At 43.4% G+C, this 18,007-nt stretch overlaps 1 protein-coding gene across 1 annotated transcript in view; it reads left to right on the top strand.

Annotated features, from left to right (window-relative positions):
• LOC109937945 (CUGBP Elav-like family member 4) overlaps positions 1 to 18,007 on the top strand; it is a 447,062-nt gene that overhangs the window by 221,675 nt on the left and 207,380 nt on the right. Inside the window, exon 3 of the mRNA XM_048614051.1 lies at positions 1,209 to 1,257. Within this exon, the coding sequence (XP_048470008.1) occupies positions 1,209 to 1,257 (49 nt within the window). The remainder of the gene's footprint in view (positions 1 to 1,208; positions 1,258 to 18,007) is intronic.

Below are 18,007 nucleotides of genomic sequence, written 5' to 3'. Positions count from 1 at the left end.
GTGTTATCTCTGACTCCAGCATCAGCAGTTCTTAATATCTCCTTATAGAGGTTATCTCTTTTTGCCTTCAATCACCTCAACACTAACTTGTTGAAGGCTCTGGACTTAGCTGAGGCTTGAAATTACACTGCTAAGATTCTAAATAGAAAGCGAAAGAACTGTGGATTCTAGAAATCAGAAACAAAAACTGAAATTGCTGGAAAAGCTCAGCAGGTCTGGCCACATCTGTGGAGTGAAATCAGAGTTAACGTTTTGGGTCCAGTAACCCTTCCACAGAACCCGACCTGAAATGTTAACTCCGATTTCTCTGCACAGATGCTGCCAGACATACCAGCTGAGCTTTTCCAGCAATTTCTGTTTTTGTTTCTGATTTCTAGCATGTGGAGTTTATAGAATCCTTACAGCGTGGAAGCAGGCCATTCGGCCCATCAATTCCACACTGGCCCTCTGAACAGCATCCCACTCGGACCCACCCCCTCCACCCTCTCTCCCTGCCTTTCCCATGGGTAACTAACTTAGCCTGCATGCCTTTGGCCAGTTCATTGATAATGAACTTCTCTGCCAGACTCCATTATGAATATTGTCTGAGACGTGGATTCATGGAAGTTCCACGTTGCTGGATCTCCATCTCAAAGAGGAGAATTCCACCCTGATTCTTTGGAATGGGATAGGTGTGCACAGAATGAGACATGGGAATTTAAAGCCTGCATTTGCGACGCCCCTCTCGTCGATCAAACCTCAAATCATCCCCCAAATCCTGCATTTGAGCTCCAAGCTGACATCCCCACTGGTTTCACACCCATTGCAAAGCCACAGATAAACAGACACATCCTCCCAAACCTCGGGAGATGTTGCACTTTGCCTAGAGGAATGTGAGTCGCTGGTGAGACATTCAGCAGTTGTGCCATTCAATCACTATTCCAAGAAAGAAGCTGATTAGAAAGCCCTGGATAATATGCCTTGAAGAAAATATTTATTAACTCAATACAAATCTCATTCTTTTCTTCCCAAGTGGCACTGGTAATGTCTCTTATGTAACAGTGCAGCAAGGACTGTTGATTCTAATTTTTTTTTGCAAAGTAAGACATTGTCAATGACTTGAAATGTATGGCTGGTGCCTTGAAGTGACATTGTGATTTATAACATGCTAAAGATGCTACTTTCAATAGAAATTCTAATATCCAATTCCTCTTTTTTTTATCTTCTAGATGAATCGACCCATTCAGGTGAAGCCTGCTGACAGTGAGAGTCGTGGAGGTAGTTGTCACTGATATTTTATTGAGGGGGGAATATCAGTCACTGGGACTTCCTTAATGTTCTAATTAGAGAGCAACTGAAATAAATGTAATGGATTGGGTTGAGTGTGGATTTATATATATTTATCTTCCAGTTGCCCCTCACATTTACCTGGCTCCCCACCCTCTCACCCAACTGCCCTCCAGATGTTGGCTTCATCACTGCTTCCTCTGAGGGAAGAGAAGGTCTTAAAAGTGAATAATGCCACTGACACATCCATTGACCTTATCAGGAACAAGAGCTGGGGCTTGCTGTACCTAAAACCAAGGAGGTTGTTGAGTGAGACCAGTTATAGTACCCATTGCTCTGGCGTAATTGCAGTCAGCTTGTTTAACAATGATTACACCAATTTTGAAATCTTCCTATTGCACATGGTTCAGTACCTCATCATGAGACATATCTACCTTACGAGCCATGGTGTTAAAAAAATTGCTTTTTCATTTATGAAGTGAAATGCTTGCCTGAAATGCATTGTTGATGGTATTGTGGGAATCATGGGTGTGTGTGACATTTCAGCATACCATTAAGATGGCCGTATCTACTGGAGGCTAACTGTTGTGATATGTTATACATATTTCCTAATGATTTTTAATTAAACATAGTCTAAGGTTTCAAACTGCATTTCCCCCAGCGTGAAACATTTTGGGATATTTTTCTAGTCTATATGTATGAATGCAAATTGTTTGTTCAGTTAGAAATTATCATCCTCGATGTTGTAGCGTAGAAAGTGGCCTTTGGTCCACCGTGCCTATGCTGGCTCTTTTTGAATACAGGAACCGGAGTAGGCCATTCAGCTTTTCAAGTCTGCCCCACCATTCAAATCAATCATGGCTGATCAAACATTCCAGTACCACTTACCCATCCCTTCCTCATAACCCTGTCTGCCATCGATAATCAGAAAACTGTCAATTTCTAATTAAACATACTCAAAGACTGAGCTGTCACAGCCGTCTATGGTAGAGAATTCCAAAGATTCACAACCTTGGAGGCAAAAAGAATTTCCCCTCATCTCAGACCTGAGTGGCTTCCGCCTTATCTTTGAATTTTGCCCCCTGGTTCTGGACTTGCTGAGCAGTTGCTCTCTCGTTATTCATACATGGGGAGGTGATGGCCTAGTGGTATTATCGCTGGACTGTGAATTCAGAGATCCAGATAATGTTCTGGGGACTTGGGTTCAAATCCTGCCGTGGCAGATGGTGGAATTTGAATTCAATAAATATCTGGAATTAACAGTCTAACGAAATCCGTGAACCCATTGTTGATTGTCAGGAAAAACCCATTTGGTTCACTAATGTCCTTTAGGGAAGGAAATTGCCATCCTTACCTGGTCTGGCCTACGTATGACTCCAGACCCACAGCAATGTGATTGACTCTTAACTGCCCTCTCGGCAATTAGGGATGGGCAATAAATGCTGCGTAGCCAGTGATACCCTCGTCCCGTGAATGAATATAAAAATGGTCCTTGCCCCACACTCAGTCCTTCCCATTGTCATGATTTTAAAAAAAATCTAGTACAATCCAGTTCTCATTTGGAAGGTACTACTGAATCTACTTCCACCCCCTCCCTGTGCATTTGAAGTATACAAGGAGACTGCAACTTTAATCCAAGCTCAGTATGATGGGCTGGCAGTAAGGATGCTACAAGTGGCTTCACTATGCCAGGGAGGGAGAAAGGGAAACAGTTCTGCCTCCTGCTTAACTTTGCAGTTATCCCAGCTGGAAAAGTGCTGGAGCATGGAGCTAGTGTTCATGACTGGATTGAGTTTGGACTCGGTCATTCGTCAATGGCCAAATAGCTTGGCTACACTCACAATGCAAGTCCATGTTAGAAGGTGGGATGAACTGATATTACATGGTTGATATTAGAAGGTGGGATGAACTGATGTTACATGGTTGATATTAGAATGTGGGATGAACTGATATTACATTGTTGGCATTAGAAGGTGGGATGAACTGATGTTACATGGCTGGTTGTATCATTGGCATAGCATCTTGTGGAAGGCTTTCTCAGAAGTCAATACCCCTTCCTTCACATTCTGATAATGGTTACTTTGGGGAGGAGCTTGGGCGTGTTGTGAGAAGCATTAATATTTATGCCTGCTGTGGTTGCAATGACCATATTAAATGCACAGTTGCATTGTTTAAGACACAATGAGCAATATGGGTGCCTTGTTTTAAAGGCTAAATTGATCTAAAAATCAACAAAGGAACGTTTGAAATTTTTCTTGTCCTACAACACAAATTTGTCAACAGGAACTACTGAGGCAGTTTCATGCTCTTCCAGAAACTGTCAATTCTCATGAAAAATAACGGTGTTACCATGGTCACTTCCTCAAAACTCCTGGAGGAAGTGAAACTAGTGGACCCCAGCAGGGTTGTGGTAAATTGACAGCCAATCTTTCACCTCACATTTAATGTTCTTTCCACTGGCATTCACAGAAGAAAGCTCAGATTCTTTCTGGAGATTTACCTCAGGCAGAATTTTGCAGTGACCCAGCTTGCAGGATTGTAAGCTGGGAGTAGGGGCATGTATGCCAGGATGGTTTTGTTGTTGCTGTCTGTCAGATGTTTTTTGGGGTGAGGTGCTAGCAAGGTTTTGGTGTCCCCTACCTTTGACATAATTGAAACCCTTAAGTGGACAGTTAGTTACCACATAAGGGAGCTTCCTGCCCAACCTCAACTTTGAGGTTGACAGGAGGAGAGCGGGGCAGTGGGAATGCCCGGGAGGTCATCCAGTTCGAGTCTCGGGTGTTAAGAACCCCCTTTCCATCGGAATACACACTGCAAAGGTTATTCCTGCCAACAAAGACTATGATGGCCAATTTTGTGGAGCCAGACTTGCAGATACTGTAAAGTCTAACACAAATCATAATGTTGATAATGTTACAATTTCTAAATTCTGGGAGGGGGGGAGGGGGCTTGCTGAAATGACTGGATACCAGCAGAACAAAATGGGCTGTTGGTAAATTGCCAGCTAAATTTTCACCACAAATGAAATTCCTTCCTCTTAGCGTCTCTATCCAGAACACCCTCTGCTCAGGTCCATGAAGAAGCTTTCCCCATCACTCTTTGGGTGCTGGATTCCAGGCTTTAGAAATGGCGACTGGACTGACACAGCTACCAGATAACCAGGCTTTCTCCAGAGTAAGAGTTAGATGTCCCAGTTAACGCTCTTCTAAGTGGTAAATATCCATGGGGCAGCATTGGGTGGCAGCGCAGGAAACCCCACCAACACGAAAAGAGCTGCCTTCACCTCCCTGTCCCCTCGCCTTGCTTTGAAACTAAAAATCTTGGCGACATTTTGTCCAGGGATGTGCGGGTTAGGTGGGATAGCCATGGTGAAGAAAAATAAAAGCAGGGTTACAAGGATGGGCTGGGTCTGGGTGTGATGTTTTTTGGAGAGTCAGTGCAGACTTGGTGGGCCGAATGGCCTGTTTCTGCAATGTAGGGATTCTATGGCTCTATTCTATGATTTTTCCAAGTCAACTGGAATTAAAAGCTGATGTGGCTAAGAGGTTGCAATTTGGAATGAGCCTGTTTTTCCTGTTGTGGTGTGAGCCAGTCTCACTCCCGTGATTCTGTCCACCCTAGATATCGGTCGTTACTTTACGTGTCGACCTCCTGGCTGTGGTTTGAGATATCTTTGAGGGCTTTGTTCAGGGTGGTGCATGATGTTGTGAGGAACGTTGAGAGGGTGGTGATGAAAAGGCAGGTGAGAGGCGAGAGGCGACCCCTGTGCTGCAACCATGCAACAGTTCGAAGCTTTTATCATCGTGCATGTAACATTTTAATTGCATTTTGCACAGGAGTGACAGGAATTACCTCTCCTTAACCCTGCATTCGACGATCGTCTTTGAATTAACTTGTGAATCATCTGATAGGAGACTCTATTTTCTGCATTATAAAATGTCAGTCTTGTCCAGTCAGATCAAGATGGCAGTGAGTGTGACACTATGTTTTGTTTTAGCACCGATGTGTTGGTGGACAAAACAATTGATGAACAGGTGAAGTATCTGAGGTAGCCAGTCAGGAAACTACAAAGGCTTTTTTCTCCTAAAACATAAATGAGGTTACAATTTGTATTTATCTCCACCAGCAGCAGCATATTTGGTTGTGCGCTGAGCTGTGTTGTGTGGCAGCGGTTACCAGCTGTAAATTAGGGAGGGATAAAAACCCCAGATTGCTTTATTCAGTCATGAGGGATGACAGGACAGGAAAGAATCAAGTCTGACCTTTTCAAATTGACCTTCCACTTCCAATGAGCCATCCTTATCACCGCACTCGCTTTCTTGGCCATCGTTTGATGGGACTGAATCAACCCAGGGCTGCTTTGTTCACAATGTGGTTCTGTGGGGTGCTATTCCCCACCTTTCTCCTTCTCCTGTAGCCTTTGAGCAGCGAGATGATTTATTGTTGCTGAAAGCCCGAGAGGACAAAGTAAATTAGTTTTTTTTTGCTTTGTGAAGTAGAGGCAGGCAAACACAGCTTGAGCCGAGACAGCTTGGGGTCTACAGCAAAGCTTTTATATCTTAAAACCGATAGAGATTTCCTCCTGTCTCTGTCCCAGAGCGACTTCTCCTGTGCTAGACTGCTTGCTGTGTACCGGCCAGCAGCCAGTGCTGTCTGTATCTATACACACAAAGGGAGATTATCAAGTTGGAAAATGTTCTGGGCTGCGTTTCATCAACTCGTCCTTTTGTTTTTGTTTGGCGAACATTTATGTTGTTGATTTGAGGTTTTGTGAATGTCAATGCAAGAAAAGTCTTTGCAGTTTTAAGCTCAGTGGCATTGCTGGGTAATGTGGCACAGCGCTGGAGTAGGACTGTGTGTGATGGAGTGATTCAGCGTGAGACTGAGTTAGGCAGAGAGGGAGACAGAAAAGTGGAGAACCAACGTTTAATTCCATCCTACACTCTCAACTGAAGTCAAACAATCCTCCATGAATTTAACCCAGTCTGAAAATCTGTGCACATTGACCATTGAAACAGAATTGTTTGTTCTACAGAATATACTTGACCTAATTTGTTTTGGAAAACATGTAGTAATGCTAACAGCCAGGTATCATGTCACCTGCTCTGCCACAGGGAGAACATGGATTGAGTTGACATACAGTGTTATTCCTTCTTTATCCTCTCTCTCCAAGTAAGAATAAGCAAGCAGGATATTATTAGGTGGTCAGGATTATCCCAGTAAGCAAACCCGCACCCCCCCCCCCTCCCCCAACTTTATTCATTCATGGGATGAGGGTGTCACTGGCTAGGCAGCATTTATTGCCCATCCCTAATTGCCCAGAGGGCAGTTAGGAGTCAACCGCATTGCTGTGGGTCTAGAGTCACATATAGGCCAGATCAGGCAAGGATCGCAGTTTCCTTCCCTAAAAGACATTAGTGAACCAGAGGGGTTTTTTTTTTTGACAACCAACAATGGATTCATGGTCATCATTAAACTGTTAATTCCAGATATTTATTGAATTCAAATTCCACCATCTGCCATGGCAGGATTCAAACCTGGATCCCCAGAACAATATCTGGGTCTCTGGATTAACTGTCCAGCGATAATACCAGTAGGCCATCACCTCCCCAAAAGATCCCTGTTAATCTAGAAATGCAAGGATGTTGCTGGGTTTGGAGGCTTTAAGCTGTAGGGAGATGCTGAATAGGCTCAGAGATAGTAGGAACTGCAGATGCTGGAGAATCTGAGACAACAAGGTGTAGAGCTGCATGAACACAGCAGGCCAAGCAGCATCAGAGGAGCAGGAAAGCTGACGTTTTGGGCCTAGACCCTACTTCAGAAAATGAAGGCTGAGGCTATTTTCCCTGGAGCATCTGAGGCTGAGGGTGACTTCATACAGGTTTATAAAATCATGAGGGGCATGGATAGGGTGAATAGCCAAAGTCTTTTTCCCAGGATAGGAGAATCCAAAACTAGAGGGTGTAGGTTTAAGGTGAGAAGGGAAAAATATGAAACGGATTTAAAGGACAACTTTTTGACGCAGAGGGTGGTGTGTGTATGGAATGAGCTGCCAGAGGAAATGGTGGAGGCTGGTACAATTACAACATTTAAAAGGCATTTGGATGGGTATATGAATAGGAAGGGTTTCGAGGGATGTGGGACAAATGCTGGCAAATGGGGCTAGATTAATTTAGGATATCTGATTGGCATGGATGAGTTGGACTGAAGGGTCTGTTTCCATGCTGTGTTATCTCTATGACACTAAATTATATTTCACATAGATTTAATGAGCTGGGAAATGTTCAGCAACAATTTTCATCCACAGCCTTTTTATGAATTTCTGGCAGTGGTTACTTTCGTTTTGGTAACACTCTTCTGGTCTGAACTTTGCTCTGTTTGGATTGTTGCTAGTGGAACTAAATAACATTGAAGTGAGCTCATTGTCTTGTTAGCAAGTCATCTCCATGCTAATCTGGTTTCTGATAATTCATTCGGTAAACTAGGGGCCATTAATACAAGGTAATGACTAATAAACCTAATGGGGAAATAAGAAGAAATGCCTTCACTCAGAGGGTGGTTGGAATGTGGAACTCACTGCTACAGGAAGTGGTTGAGGCAAATAGCTCTATTACGTCCCAAAGGAAACTTGACAAGCTGAAGAGAATAGCTGGAACAGGAGATGTTTTGTGTGGAGTATAATCACCAGCAGAGATTTGAAACAAAAACAGAAAGTGCTGGAGAAATTCAGCAGGTCTGACAGCATCTGTTCTGAAGAGGTGTCGCTGACAGAAATTTCTGGAGAAATGCAGAAGGTCTGGCAGCATCTGTTCTGAAGAGGCGTCGCTGGACCCAAGATGTTAACTCTGCTTTCTCTCCGCAAATGCTGTCAGACCTGCTGAATTTCTCCAGCACTTTCTGTTTTTGTTTTTGATTTCTAGCATCTGCAGGGTTTTTTTTTGACCAGCAGATATTTGTTGGGCTGAATGGCCAGCGTTGGGTCTTTCAGATATTTCTATATTAAACTGTGTTGGCACAGTTTAGTCTGACAAAGCTAACGCTTATGCTAGAGAGCGTGATCTGAGTCAAAACATGTTCTGAGGCCATTTTAGTTGCAGAGGGTGGCTGGATATTAATAAGGTCCTTCAAATCCTACAACCTTCTTTTGCCACTGAGTTGATTAGCATCGTTGTGTAGATCTCTCTAAGGAAACATAAACATATTGTTTTAATATATAAATACTCAATGGGAGTATTGTATTCAATTCTGGTCACCTCATATTTGGAAGGATGTCAAGGCATTGAATAAGGAACAAAGGAGAATGTAGTGACAGGTCTGAGGCAAGACTGGAGAAGTTAGCATTATTCATTTAGAGTAGAGAAAGTAAAGGAAAGATTCAATAACATTGTCCCACAATCCATGGATTTTTCCAAGGATAAATAGGGAGAATGGCAAGAGGGTTGGAAATCAGATGAAACAGATTTTAAGATATTCCACATGAGAACTAGTGTGGAACAGTTTATGCATTTATGCAGAGACTACATAATGTGGTAACACAGTGTGGAGCTGGATGAACACAGCAGGCCAGGCAGCATCGGAGGAGCAGGAAAGCTGACGTTTCGGGTCAGGACCCTTCTTCAGAAATGGGGGAGGGAAAAGAGAGCTCTGAAATAAATAGAGAGAGGAGGGTTGGGGCTGGAGAAGGTAGGTGGGATGGTGATAGCTGAGTGCAGGTAGGGAGTGGTGGGGATTGGTCAGTGAGGTGGGAGGAGCGGATAGATGGGAGAGAGACGGACAGGTTGCGTTAGGTCAAGGAGGCGGGGATGAGAGGGAGGGTTGGTCATGGGATGAGACCGGGGGTTGGGGAGATTTTGAAACTAGTAACGTCCACATTGAGACCATCGGGCTGTAAGCTCTTGAGGCGGAATATGAGATGCTGCTCCTCCAGTTTGCGGGTGGCGTTGTTGTGACACTGGGGCTGTTTTCCTTAGAGCAGAGAAGGTTGAGGGAGGATCTGATGGAGGTGCACAAAGTTCTGAGAGGCATTGACAGGTAAAGAGAAATATTTTCCCCCATGGAAGGCTCATTAACCAGGGGGCATTGTTTTAAGGAAATGAACAGGAGATTTAGAGGTGATTTGAGGAAAAAAAGTGATGGGTATCTGGAACTGTCACTGTCAGAAAGGGTTGCAGAGGCAGGAACTATCAAAACATTGAAGAACTAATTTCGATGAACACTTGAAATATACAGGGCTATGTGTCAAATCCTGGAAAATGGGATTAGAATAGATGGATGTTTGATGACTGGCATGGATACGATGGACCATGTCTAAAATCTCTATCACACAACCAGTTGTTATAAACTGGAATGCATAATCTAAAAGGGAGATGGAAGAAAATTAAATGCCTTTCATAAGAGGACAGGTTGTTTATTTGAACAGGAAAATTGCATAGAGCTATGTGGAGAAAGCAGGCATGTGTGATTAATCTTTCAAAAGATGGCCCAGGGACAATGAATTAAGCAACCTCCTTCTTTGATGCTCCATTCTAAGAGATGGGGTATTTTAACTTTCTTTTGGGAAGCCAGTACTCAAGGGCCTCCTACCTGAGGCTTGATCAAAACTGGCCACTGGACATTTCCAGCTGATTGGCCATTCTGCCCACCTGAGACAGGCATGACACTGGCTGACGGGCAGAGGAGATAACAAGCAGGCAAGGCATACAGGTGTGGATGGACAGGGTCTTGTGCATAGGTAGTGGGCTTCTGGGCTTTACAATGGTACAGAATTTCCTTTTGAAATTTCTCCGGCTCCTCCAGTCACCACCAAAGATTTGTTTAGATTGTATAACTGTTAAGGCCTCTGCTCTGCCAGCTGACCTCCTACCTGTGGAACAGAATCAGTGAATGGCTGCAGCACAGCAGCTCACCATTCAACCCATTGTATCCATGCTATCTCTGTGCAAACATATCCCAGCTGGTCTCACAGCCCATCCTTTTCCTGATAGTCCTGCATTTTTTTTTCTTCTTGAGAATTTGCCTCTGCCGCATTCTCAGTAAGTGCACACTTCCTAAAAATCCAAGACCAATCAAAGCTCACGTCAGGAACCATGGTGGTCATTAACACGGGAAAACAATGTAGGAATTAGGAGTAGATCTGTGGCCATTCGGTCCCTACAGCTTGCCCTGCTATTTAATCAGATCATGGCTCATTTGATTGTGTTTCAAATTCCACATTCCCTTCTACCCCAATAACTTCAGTTTTTGTTATGGCGCGGAAATCTATCTACCTCCACCATAGGAATGCCAGTCACCCTCAGCTCATTGGCTCCGTGCTGCCTCACTGCACCCAGGACCCCGGTTTGATTCCACCCTCGGGCAACTGTCTGTGTGAAGTTTGCACATTCTCCCTGTGTCTGCGTGGGTTTCCTCCAGTTCACCGGTTTCCTCCCACGGTCCAAAGATGTGCAGTTTAGATGGATTGGCTATGCTAAAAAAAAACGGTCCTGTAGTGTCCAGGGATGTGCAGGTTAGGAGGGTCAGATGGTAAAAATCCCAAGTGGGGTTATAGGGATGGGGTGGATGGGAAGCTCTTCGGAGGGTCGCTGCAGACTCGATGAGCTGAATGGCCTCATTCTGCCCTTGTAGGAATTCTCTGATCCGACCTTCTGAGGCAAATCGTTTCAAAGTAACTTGCACCTCCCATCCTGGACAAGCTTGTGGACACACAAATGGCTGCTGCCCATGCCCCAAATCGCAGTAAATTCCATTTTCCTATAACGTGTCAATTGCAGGAGCACATAGGTACATTCCTTCCACTCCCCTTATTGTAGAACCTGGACAACCAGCCTAATATAGTCCAAAATCAACATCAATCTCCTTGTACACGGAGCCGAAGATTAGACGTTGAACGGTGGAATGGTTTTGAAAGATGTGTGATCTACTCTAGCTCTTGTTTTGCGTGTTTGCGTGTACAAATGCTGTTGCTCCAAAGATCAGACACTGTACTTCGTTGCTAAACAGGAAATCAGAAATAGTTTTTATTCCTGTGACCTGCACGATGTGCAGGTTTTATACTTGTTCTGTGCACAGGAGGTGTGTAAATAGCTAACTGCAGCTCCTGGGAGCCAGTGTTGCTGTGCAGAATCTGCCTGATGGTGTCGCGTACCATCTGGCCTAAGGTACAAACTGAGCAAGCCCATGAGTGAAGCTGTGTTTTCTGCATCGAGTAATGAAGCCAGGTACTGAGTGAGATCTATAGAAACAATAGGGACGCACCAACAATGTGTTGTCATTCCTTCCAATTTTACACTGCATGCGTACCTTTCACCCCCAAATAAAGGAGAGTGAATTCTGAATAGTCTCTAATAAACCCAATTAGGAATTCAGGAGAAACGCCCTTACCAAGGAATGGTGAGAATTTGAATCTTGTTCACCCATGCAGTGGTTGATGTGAAAAGTCTAGAGGCATTTAAGAGGAAGCCAAGTAAGCACAGGAGGAGAGAAAAGAAAAGAAGGCTGTATAAAGAGATAATAAAAGGGTCAGCTAGGCGAGTATTGACATTTAGTCAGGGGCAGCATAACACTGGTTACTGTAGAATGGACCAGTTGGGCCAAATGGCCTGTTTCTGTGCTATAAATTCAAGATGGCATTGTAAATCTCTATTTGTACTAATCACAGGAGGGTAGTTATGGAATGGAACATGCACCAACATTGCTGTGTGTATTCTCAGGCCAGCTGCTGATCAAAGTTCATTCCCTTTGCCTCAACACACAGCTCTGACTTCCATAACTCAGAAAAACATTGCAATCTGACTGCCCTCACCAGGTCACCCTAAATGGTCAGTTTTACCTTTATAACATTCTGTTCATGACATTATTAGACAGATGTTTCAGACACCTCTCTCTGCCTTGTCAACACAATCGTTGACCTGTTTTATCACATATTTTGTTTTGGATTTCCAGTAATTCTTTGAGTTTTGATTGGGGAGATGGAAGAACAGGTGGCCAAAGGTTTGGTCCAGGAGATAGCTACCCCTTTGGTGCCAGTTTGTTTGGAATCTTAGACTGTAGTGCTTGCTGCCTTCAGGATTTGGTTGAAATTGTCCAGACCTGTTTCAGATAACAGCTGACGCAGACAGGTGGCTATCAATTTGTCCGCCTGATCTGGAATCAAACCCAGATGCCAGTATGGCTGGGGCAATGTGCCAACCCACTACACTACACCTTTTCTTTGTATTTCAGACTAAATTTGAATAGGTCAGTTTTCTGTGCAGTAATTCCCATGGGATTTTCTTGGTCACACCTTGCCCACAGCAGCTCTTCCCGCCTTTCGTCCCATCTGAACAACAAGTGTTCCCTGTTGCAATCCCCAGTTTCCACTGATTCAGTATAAACTTCAACCTTCTCCATCACTGTCCTCTTAAAAGCTATCTCCTGGGCCATACCTTTGGCCACCTGTTCTTGCATCTCCCCAATCAAAACTCAAAGAATTGCTGGAAATCAGAAACAAAAACAAAAATCAGAAATTGTTGGAAAATTCAGCAGGTCTGGGAGCATCTGTGGAGAGAAATCAAGCGTGAATGTTTCTAGTCCAGTAACCCTTCTTGAGAACAGTTCTGAAGAAGGATCACTGGACCAGAAATGTTAACTCTGCTTTCTCTACACAAATGCTGCCAGACCTGCTGAGTTTTGCCAGCAACTTCTATTATTGCTCTAAGTGATTCTTTGCCAAAGATTTATTTGAGACTGCTTCTGTGAATCACCTTGAGATGCTGTAAAACATTAAAGATGATATATAAATGCAATTTGTTGTTGTGCGCACAAAAATAGTATAGGTTGAAATAAAAGAACTGCGGATGTTGGAAATCTGAAACAAAAACAGAAATTGCTGGAGAAATTCAGCAGGTCTGGCAGGTCTGACCTCTGATAGCAGGTCTGTGGGGAGAAAGCACAATTAATGTTGCAACTCCAGTGACCCAACACTGCTTTCCCTCCACAGATCTCGCCTGACCTGCTATGTTTCTCCAGCAAATATCTGTTCCTGTGCGTAGGATATGTTACCTCTCTATCTAGGCTCTTTGTAACTTGAGTGCAAGGGGATGAGAAGATGGTTTCTGAAGGTTGTCTATCAGATTCCCTTCCACCTTATAGGCCTGTGACCTACCTCTGCACACTGACGCTTTGCTGTTTTATTGGGAGTGGGAGGTTTGAACTTTACATCCCCATTTGGTCCTAACATCACTTCACCATAAGTGAGGGCATCCAGGATAACACACTTCTTCAAAACTGGCAATTCTGCAACAAACTAACCAAAGACACACTGCTGTTCTGATTGGAATTTTGAAGAATGAGAGGTAACCATACAAGAAACGTATAAGATTCTTAAAGTACAAAGATTCTTAAGAGAGTTGGTGGCACAAGCTTGAGGAGTTGAATGGCCTACTCCTGCTCCTATGTTCCTATGACTTAACTGGGTGGATATAGAAAGGTGGTTTCCCCTTGTGGGAGAGTCTAGGACCAGAAGGCATTGTCTTACAATAAGGCATTGTACCTTTAAGACAGATGAGGAGGAATTTCTTCTGTCAGAGGGCAGTGAATCTGTCGAATTCTTTATCACTGAGGACTGGCAAGCCGGGGTCATTAAGTATATTGAAGGCTGAGATATACAGATTTTTAATCAGTCAGGGAATCAAGAGTTATGGGGAAAAGGCAGGAAAGTGGAATTGAGGTTTATCAGATCTCATTGAATGGCAGAAGAAACTTGATGGGCTGAATAGCCTACTTCTGTTCCTACGTCTTGTGGTCAAGTCTGTGCCCTAGGAGAACAATACCAATACAGCCTCTTACTTGTGCCATCCAGTAATTAAACAGCGTTCTGTCAAAAATTTTAAGTGCAGAGAGACTGTCTCTGCTGTTTGTCTGTCCATTGACTGTTCATGTTCTCATTCTAGGGTTGTCAATCCTCCAAGATTACCCTGGAATCTCTAAACAGTCAATGTTAAAACTCTAAGATCCTGTACAAGCGATTTTAAAAAAAATCTTTCAACACTTCTCTATTAGGGCTATAAAAATTGAAGCTGGATAATTAGACTAATTGATTAGCTGAGAAGGTTACAGGTCATGTCATTAAATGTCCAGGAATGCATCCAATCAAAATTGGCAATGGTACTGTACAGCTTGGTACAATTTTTTGAGTCAGGATGTAAAATCATTCTAAATTTATACAGAAGCTTGGTTTGGACATTCTGCAGAACTGACCTCTGTTTTTATATAAAAAAAATATATGAGGACTGGAAAGGGTGCAAAAATATCTTCATAACATTAACACCAGAACTGAGAGGATATACTTATCGGAAAAGACTCAGGCCTTTCATTTAGAAACAAGTCTCTGAGTTGACTTCCAAAGATCCTGAAGATAATGAAAGTGTTTGTAGGTGTAAATGAAGAGAGAATGTTTGGGATTTAGTGTTCAGTTGTTCTGTGTGAATGGGAGTCTGGTAACAGATCTATGCTTACTGTGCTTGATTGGTTAGGCCTGGATGTGGATTCGAAGCAAAGTAAACAAGACACATTAGAAACTACGAGAAGTTGAGCTCCAAGCACAAATATACACGTTTTGTGATTTCAGAGATATCTTAAAACATTTGTAAATAAGCCGACTGCACACTCAAAAGATAGAGTTATCTCTGCATTGCTCTGAGATAAATAAAATGACCAAAAACCTCACAACTTCCACCACTGCAGAGGAACACCACCACCAGCTGGTTGCCCTCCATTCATTGGGAATATATTGCTATTCCTTCCCCTGCACTGTTTCTGGATCAAACTCCTGGAAACCTGTTCCTGACAGCACTATGGGGGCACCTACACCACAAGGACTGCAGCAATTCAAGAAGACAGCTCACTGCCACCTTCTGAGGGGCAGTCAAATGTAGAAAATAAAGTCAGGCCTTGAAATAAGATTGTATAATGTATAAGATTGTCACTCACAAATCTAATAGGGAGTTCAAGTCAAACCGGGATGGTAAGAAAGTGGAACTCTACAATAGAGAGTTGTTGAGCCTCAAGGCATGTAAGGACGTAATGAGGGAGAACGGAATAGGTTACATGTTAACATGTTAGTAGGGTTAGATAAAGAGGGATAGGGAGAGGATTCATGTGGAACACAAACACAGGCTAGTTGGCCTGAATGGTTTGTTCATGTGCTTTTGACTTGATCTAACTTGATCTAAGAATAAATGTGGTAAGCTTTGTGACCTGGCATGTTGTCTAAGGTATATGGGGCCGTGTTGATGGGTGGTGTGTTTGTTGACATAGGCTTTGCTAAATGATGAGAAACATGCAAAAGCCAGTCTCTGCTACACTTGGCAGGGCCGAGGATATTCACATTTTAAGAATACCAAAGGCGGCATGAAAAAAATGTCACTGTTGCTCTGCTAATCACATCCCATAAAAGGTGAAGGTGTTTTCAAAAGACAGAACAGGATTGGGCAGTGCCATTTTTCTGCTCGCCATGTGAATTGCCCTGTAATTCCAGGGCTCCACCACGTGGCCTGGAGGAGGAATTACAAAATGTATTCCCACTGACGTTGGTGGGCTCTGTCAGCTTGTTCCATGGCTTTGAAAGAAAGGCAAATCGCATTTATATTACTCCTTTCACAATCTGAGGATGTCCAAAAATTCTTTGCAGATGTATGTTTGAAATATAGTCATGGAAATGTGGCAGCAAATTTGTGCGCAGCAAGCTTCCACAAACAGCAATGTGTTCAGTGACCAGATGATCTGTATTTTTTTCCTGATGTTGGTTGAAGGATAAATATTGACCAGGTAACTGGGGAGAACTCTCCTACTGTTCTTCAAAAATAGTGTCTTGTAAATCTTATCTGTTCAATGGAGATAACAGAGAGGTTGACCTCATTAATCTGCATTGCAAAGGAGTTGTCCTATGTGCCATCTGCCTCTTTCACAGCCGTCGCAGTCTCCAAGCTAACCAACAATTTTGACACAATTTTAATGCAACCTCAGTGTTCCGATCAACCAAGCTGCAATCCTATCCCTTGCCAAGATTGTTTATCTCCCTCATCTCCTCGCTCTCATGCTATCATTTCTATTCTAGTTCTGTTGGAGTGTTCCAGTGAACCCTAATATAAACTGGAGAGTCAGCATCTCATGTTTGGCTTAGGCATTTTACAGGCTTCAGGACTCAACAATTTCAGACCATGAATGCTGACCTCCATTTTGTTTGGACCCCTTCCCTAGTGTCTTCTTTGCATGGGTTTGCAGTCAGCAGAGCTGTAGTGCTTCCTGCTTTTAATATTTACTGCTCATCTATATTGTTCATCTAATAACATTTGCACTCCCTTTGCCGTTTTAGCTTTGAGCACCCTTACTACCCATTCCACCTGTTTTCCTTCTCTTTTCAGCAGCATAAAACCCATCACTTTTCCACCTTGCTTCAGTTCTGAAGAAGTCATTGCACTTGAACTATTAGCTCTGTTTCTCTCTGCACAGATGATGTCAGATTTGTTGAGTTTCTCCAGCACTTTCTGTTTTATTTTAGTTTATTTCCAACCCCTGAATACTGCTCATTTTGCCCATTCTGCCATTGAAGCACTAAACTGTATCTTCATCACTTTTTGACTTGATTTCTCCACACCTGATCCTCACTCACATAGAGTCATAGAGTCATACAGCACAGAAACAGACCCTTTGGTACAACTCGTCCATGCCGACCAAGTTTCCCAAACTAAACTAGTCCCATTTGCCTGTGTTTGACCCATATCCCTCTAAACCTTTCATATTCATGTACCTGTCCAAATGTTGTAACTGTATCTGCATCTACCAACTCCTCTGGAAGTTCATTCAATACATGCACCACGCTCTGTGTGAAAAAGTTGTCCTTTAGGTCCCTTTCAAAACTTACCCCTCCCACCTTAAACCTAGGCCCTCCAGTTTTGAATACCCCTACCATAGGGAAAAGACCTTTGCCATTCAGCTTATCAATGCCCCTCATGATTTTATAAACTTCTATAATGTCACCACTCAACCTCCTTTGCTCCAGAGAAAAAAGTCCCAGCCTATCCAGCCTCTCTTCATAACTCAGACCCTCCATTTACAGTAACATCCTTGTAAATCTTTTCTGCACCCTTTCCAATTTCATAACATAGCAGGGTGACCTGAACTGCGCTCTCACTCGCTTACCATAAACCATCCTCCCTGCCTCAGTGTGAATGGATTTAATTTCAAATCCTGGCTGTCATCTACAAACCACTAGTCCACATACGCCCTCCCCCTCATTGTCACTTGGACCCTGCCTCTGAAAACATCTCGACCTTTACATGGAATCATAGAATGGTTACCACATTGAAGGAAGCCATTCAGCCTGTAATGTCTGTGCTAGTTCTCTGTAAGAGCAACTCACCTGGTGCTGCTCCCTCTGGAAGTTCTTCCCCATGTCCAGATAATGATGATTACTACCCTAACCACCACTTCATTGTTCACTCCCTCTGTCTCCTAAGCACAGTAGCAGCAGTGTGTACCATTTACAAGACTCACTGCAGCCACTTAGCAAAGCTCCTTAGACACCACCTTCCAAATCCATAATCACTGTCACCTAGGGCAATTTATACATGGGAACAGCGCACCTCCAAGCTACTCACCATTCTGCTCCTTCAGTGTCACTGGGTCACAATCCTTGAACTCCCTCTCTAAAGGGATTGTGGCTATACCTCCATCCCAAGGATTGCAGCAATTCAAGAGGGCA

Source organism: Rhincodon typus, chromosome 29, assembly GCF_021869965.1.
Source record: "Rhincodon typus isolate 14 chromosome 29, sRhiTyp1.1, whole genome shotgun sequence".
NCBI lineage: Eukaryota > Metazoa > Chordata > Chondrichthyes > Orectolobiformes > Rhincodontidae > Rhincodon > Rhincodon typus.
The sequence above is the reverse complement of the archived record's forward strand: the minus strand, read 5'-3'. Positions and strand labels throughout refer to the sequence as shown.